Source organism: Oryx dammah, unplaced genomic scaffold (assembly GCF_014754425.2).
Source record: "Oryx dammah isolate SB20612 unplaced genomic scaffold, SCBI_Odam_1.1 HiC_scaffold_10, whole genome shotgun sequence".
Classification (NCBI taxonomy): Eukaryota; Metazoa; Chordata; class Mammalia; order Artiodactyla; family Bovidae; genus Oryx; species Oryx dammah.
Genome location: NW_024070194.1, coordinates 30974049 through 30980284, shown reverse-complemented (window position 1 = coordinate 30980284; position 6236 = coordinate 30974049). Strand labels below are relative to the sequence as shown.

The 6236-nt window shown below is 53.1% G+C and overlaps 1 protein-coding gene across 3 annotated transcripts; it reads left to right on the top strand.

Moving 5' to 3' along the window:
• Positions 1-15: 15 nt before the first annotated feature.
• Positions 16-5242, top strand: PCED1A (PC-esterase domain containing 1A). Of its 3 annotated transcripts, none has more exons than XM_040247811.1 (8): positions 16-444; positions 740-884; positions 1374-1453; positions 1718-1803; positions 1904-2054; positions 2172-2418; positions 4239-4508; positions 4854-5242. In XM_040247811.1, the coding sequence occupies exons 1-8, from the start codon at positions 247-249 to the stop codon at positions 5099-5101; spliced, it is 1425 nt and encodes a 474-aa protein (XP_040103745.1). In that variant the 5' UTR covers positions 16-246; the 3' UTR covers positions 5102-5242. The 3 variants fall into 3 exon arrangements, with proteins under 3 accessions (XP_040103745.1, XP_040103743.1, XP_040103744.1); XM_040247809.1 differs by having other exon boundaries at positions 1565-1803; XM_040247810.1 differs by having other exon boundaries at positions 76-444; positions 719-884.
• The last annotated feature ends 994 nt before the right edge of the window (positions 5243-6236 follow it).

Sequence of the window (6236 nt, the reverse complement as noted above, 5' to 3'; positions counted from 1 at the left end):
GCCGCGGCCACCAGCCTTCACTGCTGTGGGCGGCTGTACTTGGCCGTCGCTGTGCCCCCGCCCACAGGGGGGCGGGCTCGGCCCTGGCTCCTGTTCCCTACGGCGGCCACCCGCGCTGCCTTCTTGTCCCCTCGGACGTTGGTGGGTCGGGCAGGGCAGGACATGAGTGACCAGAAGTGGGAGTTGTGAGCGTTGTCGCCCGGGGCGGGGAGGCCCCAGGCATTGTCGGGCCTCCGCGACTCACGCATGGAGAGAGCTGGGCGACGGGCTGCGCACCGACCACTAACCGGGACGCACAAGCTCTGCAAGGCAGGAGCAGTGCTGAAGCGACCAGCTCTTCGGGCACGGGAACATGAGGCTAGGCCTGGCGCCCGCTGCAGGCGACGCGCGCAGTGTGCGGGCCTGCCCCAGTCGCTGGTGAACGGCGCGGAGTCCCGGGAATCGGTAATTGGCGCTAGCGCGTGCGCGCATGCGCGGGGCGGCGACGGGCACGTGGCTGGGCGCAGGGCGGCACCGCGTGTGAAGCGGCAGGGTATTCCGGAGGTTCGCAGGCCTTGGCTCACCTTGCCAAGTTTAACAGAGGCTGGCGCCACCATGGACCCCACTCTAATGCTGCCACCTGGTACCTGTATCCCTGAGCAGCTTGAAAGGGGCCAGCGCAGGTCTCCTTTATCCCAAAGTGGGCCCTGGAGCTAGTTGAGGCCCCTCCCTCGTGCAGCTTAGTGGCCTTTCCCTGCAGCCCGTCGTTGTTGGCGGCGGCATGGTCTTCTGTCTGGAGAACGAGGAGCCGTGCCGCCCGGAGCGAAGCAACATGGTCCGTTTCCAGGCCTCGGAAGTCCAGCAGCTGCTACACAACAAGTTCGTGGTCATCTTGGGGGACTCAAGTGAGTGCCCTTCTAGAATCCCACTTCCTGGTCCCGCACCTGCAGTCTGTTTTCTGCGTCTGAACGTTTTGTCTCCATCTCAAACCTCTTTCCTGATCCCCAGTCCGTTCCAGTACAGAAGGTTTATTTCCCCAGCGCCTTCCACAGGTGTCCTGACAGATGTAGCCTGTCAGGCTTTTCACCCCCACTTTGCTCAGCATTTTTCTTCCTGACAGTCCCCCACAGTGTCCTCATGGAAGCAGTATGTTGTCTGTTTCTTGGGTGACTTGGCCAACTTACTTCTGCCAGGTCGCTATGTACACCTGGAAGGTATACATCTGGAAGGAACAAAGTCAGTGCCAGGACTTTTTAACTTCACCTTTTCTCATACCTCTAAGTCAATACTCCACAAAGGTGGTGTTGGGCCACCTCAGCAAGAGGCCTGGATTTGACAGGAGCTGGGGGTGGAGTAGGGCCTGCCTCAGCCTCAGGATCTCTGTCTCCCTTCAGTCCAGCGGGCTGTGTATAAAGACCTGGTGCTCCTGCTCCAGAAAGACTCACTGCTCACAGCTGCCCAGCTGAAAGCCAAGGTGAGGGAAGCTTGGTGGCCATGCCAGTGATGGGCGGGCACAGACTCTGGCCTGGTAGGGGCCTCCTCCCTGGCTTGGGTCTGACCAGCTGGGTGGGGGGGGGGTGGGCAGGGGGAGCTGAGCTTTGAACAGGACCAGCTGGTCGCTGGGGGTCAGCTAGGCGAGCTGCACAACGGGACACAGTACCGGGAGGTCCGCCAGTTCTGCTCGGGTTCTGGCCACCACCTTGTACGCTTCTACTTCCTCACCCGCGTTTACTCCGAGTACCTCGAGGGAGTCCTGGAGGAGCTGACATATGGGCCTGCCCCGGACCTGGTGATCATCAACTCCTGCCTCTGGGATCTCTCCAGGTTGGGGCGGGGGGAGAGGGAAATACTGATTGGGGGTGGAGGTATGGCTCAGAGGCCACCCACCCCTGTGTTCTTGCCCACCCTTTGTGCTACCCAACAGGTATGGCCGCTACTCGATGGAGAGCTACCGAGAGAACCTGGAGCGAGTGTTCGTGCGCATGGACCAGGTGTTGCCAGATTCCTGCCTGCTGGTGTGGAACATGGCAATGCCCCTAGGAGAGCGTGTCACCGGGGGTTTCCTCCTGCCTGAGGCAAGTGGCTGGAGCACCTCAGGACAGAAGATGGGGCAGCTGATTGGTAGATAGAGTACCCTCCCTCCCGATTCTGCATCATTCCGTGGCTCTTAGATGCTGCATTTTCTCACTCAGCTCCAGCCCCTGGCAGGCTCTCTGCGGCGGGATGTGGTTGAAGGGAACTTCTACAGTGCTACTCTGGCTGGGGACCACTGCTTCGATGTCTTGGACCTCCACTTTCACTTTCGGCACGCAGTACGGCACCGTCATCGGGATGGTGTCCATTGGGACCAGCATGCCCACCGCCACCTCTCACATTTGCTTCTGACCCATGTGGCCGATGCCTGGGGTGTAGAGCTGCCCAAGCGTGACTATCCCCATGGTGAGCCCTATCACAGGTCGGGAGGGTAGTGATGCAAAGAGGGCCCTCAGAGCATAGGTCTCATAAACAGCAGGACAGAGATCCTCAAGGTGAGTAGAGCCCCTTGAAGGACCATTGGGAATCCTGAGTATGCCTTCCTTCCCCTGGTCTAGCCCTGTAGTCACCTCTGTGTACATGAATTGAGTATTGAGTATGCTCAATACGCATATGCTACAGATAAACAGGAAAAGAATGGGAGTACTTTAAATTGGAGTGGATGTGGGGCATGGAAAAGCAGAAGCGGAGGAAAGGTAATTCAGGCAGAGTGGTAGAAGCAACAAAGCCCCTTGGCAGGGACTGTTAAACCCTCAGTTCCTGCCTGCTTTTAAAGGGGACATCATGGGTTATTGTTCCCTGTCTGCTTCTGCCCTGGATCATGTCCTGCAAAGGTGAAGTGCCTGCATCACTTGTTGATAATTCATCCCTTTCAGCCCCAGTATCTAGCACAATTGCTGTGTATATAGTACCTGCAGGATGGTGTTTATTGAATTGGAGACATGAGTCATGTTAGAAGGCTGTAGTAGCACTTGAGGATGTGAGGGCAGAATGGCCAGGAGTGTCACTTTTAGCCTGGAGTTGGAGTATCAGGAAAGTGAATTAGGACCTTGATCATATATTGGTCCAATTTCTTTGTTTTTTTAGATGAGAACTAAATTTCATCTTCCTTGGTGGCTCAGATGGTAAAGAATCTGCCCGCAATGCAGGAGACCTGGGTTCAGTCCCTGGGTTGGGAAGATCCCCTGGAGCAGGGCATGGCAACCCACTCCAGTATTCTTGCCTGGAGAATCCACATGGACAGAGGACCCTGGTGGGCTACAGTGCATAGACTTTCAAAGAGTTAGACACGACTGAGCAACTAGCACACAAATCTCATCTAAATCAGTTGCAGAACTGATCCCTAACAGAGAAAGGGGTGCTCTAAAGGTTGTAAGGCTAGTTTGTTGTGTCTCAGGTCTTCTGAACTCTTATTTGGAGCCACAGAAATAGCAACATCAAAAGGAAGAGTTAGGTGGAAGGATGAGTTGGTGAGTTTGATGAGGGCAGATCTCTTTGAAGTACTATGGAAATGTTGAGTAAATTTGGAGTCAGTGGTGCCCAGCAGGGAGATGGCTGCTAAGGGCGTGAATGTGACAGAAAGAGCAAAACAATGGCCATGTTTGGGAGTTGGAAGAGAAGAGAGACTGATGGAGGAAACAAAAGGAGATAAGGATAGAGGCACTTTCAGGGAGGGGAGAGGCTTTTGGCCATGTCATGTGATGGTTGGGAAGTGACGAAGTGGTTACATTTTTGTAACATTTTTGTATTGAAGAAGTGGAGTAGGGTTAAAAGAGGCAGTGAACAGTTGAGAAGGGAATGGTGCCTGGGCAAAAATATTCTTTGTGGGAGGAAGTGTGAAAGGAACCTGAACCTGCTGGGAAAAGGAAGTGATAGGATCTTTGTTTTTAACAGAGACTTACTAAACTTAGTTATTGGTCTTTGAGGAAGAGCTAGGAGAGGCGAGATCGACAAGCTGGGCAATAGAGGGAGAAGACTGGAAGGGATCATGAGATCAGACTGGAGGGAATCATGAACAAAGACGGATCCACTGACTACTGAGACACAGGAAGGAAGGAGCATAGCTTGGGCTTGGCCTGAAATGAGAGGGGATGAGGAAACCTGAGTATCAAGTAGAAGGTGCTGCGTTCTCCAAGAGGAGAAGTAAAGGTTTAGAAGTGTAGGCTGCCAGAGTTCAGGGCGACCTGGCTTCCCAGGCCTACCTAAAACAACCATCCTGTTTCTAGACCCATGGATTAAAGACTGGCCAGAGCCGGATCATCTCTTCCAGGGGAGCCAAGGGCAGCCCTCAGACTTCGGCGAGCAGCCGGCCTTGCCCCCACCCTCTCCCTTACCTTCTCCCATGCCTTTTCCCTACCCTCTTCCTCAGCCTTCCCTACCTCCTCTGTTTCCACCCCTACCCCAGGAACCCCCTTTTTCCCCAGACCAGCCCTTCCCACCCTGTGAATTCTTCAATTTTAATCCAATGGAAGACTTCTCGGTACCACCCCACTTAGGTATGTGCCCCCACAACTTCCCAGCACACCTTTTCCAGCCTCTCCTTGAACCTCCCTCAATCTAGTCTCCTGTGTCCAGATGGTCTGAGAGAAGTCAGGGACTCCTTGTGCCCCCTGGGATTGGGTTCTGTCACAGCTGAGTCTGGAACAGCATCTGTAGACTCATGAATTAGCTCATTGATCCTCAGTTTCCTGACTTGGCAGTATGGGAAGCGGTATTGCCATTTTGTAGATGGGGAAATTGAAGGCCAGAAAAACTCACCCTGAAGAACCAGAACTGCCTGAGGCAGAGTTGCACTCACCATGGCCAGAAGCCCACTCTGATAATGGCTGGTTCTTTTGTAGGATGTGGCCCTGGAGTGAACTTTGTGCCTGGCCCCCTGCCTCCTCCAGTCCCCAGCCCTGTCCCCCATGGTCAACACCGGGGCTTGGCCGTCCACCGGGGCATGTCACGCTGTGTTCACAACAGCCCCTACCATGTGCCGAGGATGGGGGCGCCCTGCAGGCAGCGTCCAAGACACTCAGACAGGCTGATCCACACATACAAACTGGACAGACGACCTCATGCCCATTCGGGTACATGGCCAGGGTAGACTGGTTCTTGTGTTTGGCCTGTGTGTGCCAGTGGCCCTACAGTGCCTGTTTGCCACGCCAGGTGTTGGCGTGGCACCTGCTATGCCTGACGTTGTTGTCCATTGCTGTCACCAATAAAGGCATGGAAAAACAGAGTGACATCTTTTTGTGAAAGGGAGTGAGTGTCTGAACTGTGATCTTAAGAGTTGGGGAGGCCACCTCTGGGTTCTCTCCAGCCTCGGACCTTGCAGTCCACGCTGTTTAGAAATCATTGACTGCATGTTTCATACTGTCTCACACACTCAGTTATACTCCTACCAGAACACACGTGTACCTAACAGAGACCCAGGAGGGGTTACCTATTGTCAGCAGCTCTTTGGGATTTGGCTGAGTTGTAATTGAACCTGTCAATATTTTATATGGAGTTTGGAATCTGGCTAGTTCTCACCTGTACTAGTCTCACCCATTCATATGTATGTTCAACGTTCACCTACTCCTGGAGATATACCAACCTTGCCTTGCACAATTTCTTGGCTCCTGGTAGACACTCAAAAGTGGTTGGAACTAAGCAAGAAGCTCCCAGGCCCAAGTGGGAGACTGATTAGAAAACCATTGCTTAATAGATACAATATGCAGTAGTAGCAAAGTGAACACAAACCTGTTTGGTGAGTGGGCAGTAGAAGAGGAGCAGAGAGAATTCCAAGGTGGGGTGTAGGGAGTAGGAAGCTGTGCCAAACTTAATAAGAAAGTTAAAAGAATTCAGGGACTTCCCTGATGGTAGTGACTAAGACTCCATGCTCCCAACGCACGCAGAGGTTCAGTTTGTGGTCGGGGAACTAGATACTTCATGCTGCAACTAAAGATCCTGCATCCCACATGCAACTCAGACCTGGCACAGTCAAATTAATTAATTTTGTAAAAGTACAGCGTCTCAGCTTTGACAAATGATCTTGACCCTGGGTTGGGTGTAGTATGAGTTGGGGGCTGAAACAAGGCAGTAAGTACACTGATACATGATGTGAAGCAGGAAAATAAGGAAATACACAGACCCACTAAACCTTAAGTAGAATAGGCTGGAGAAGAGGATGCAGAATTACTGCATTATCTTCCCTTACTTTTTATTGAAATTTTACTTTGTCAAAGAATGTAACATCT

Excerpts from the sequence above, each read along its gene's own strand:
- PCED1A (XM_040247809.1), top strand. The coding sequence starts at position 247 with ATGGAGAGAGCTGGGCGACGGGCTGCGCACCGACCACTAACCGGGACG. Across the intron at positions 445-739 it reads GCGCGGAGTCCCGGGAATCG|CCCGTCGTTGTTGGCGGCGG; the intron begins GTAATTGGCGCT and ends CTTTCCCTGCAG. Across the intron at positions 1,454-1,564 it reads CTGCCCAGCTGAAAGCCAAG|GGGGAGCTGAGCTTTGAACA; the intron begins GTGAGGGAAGCT and ends GGGGGTGGGCAG.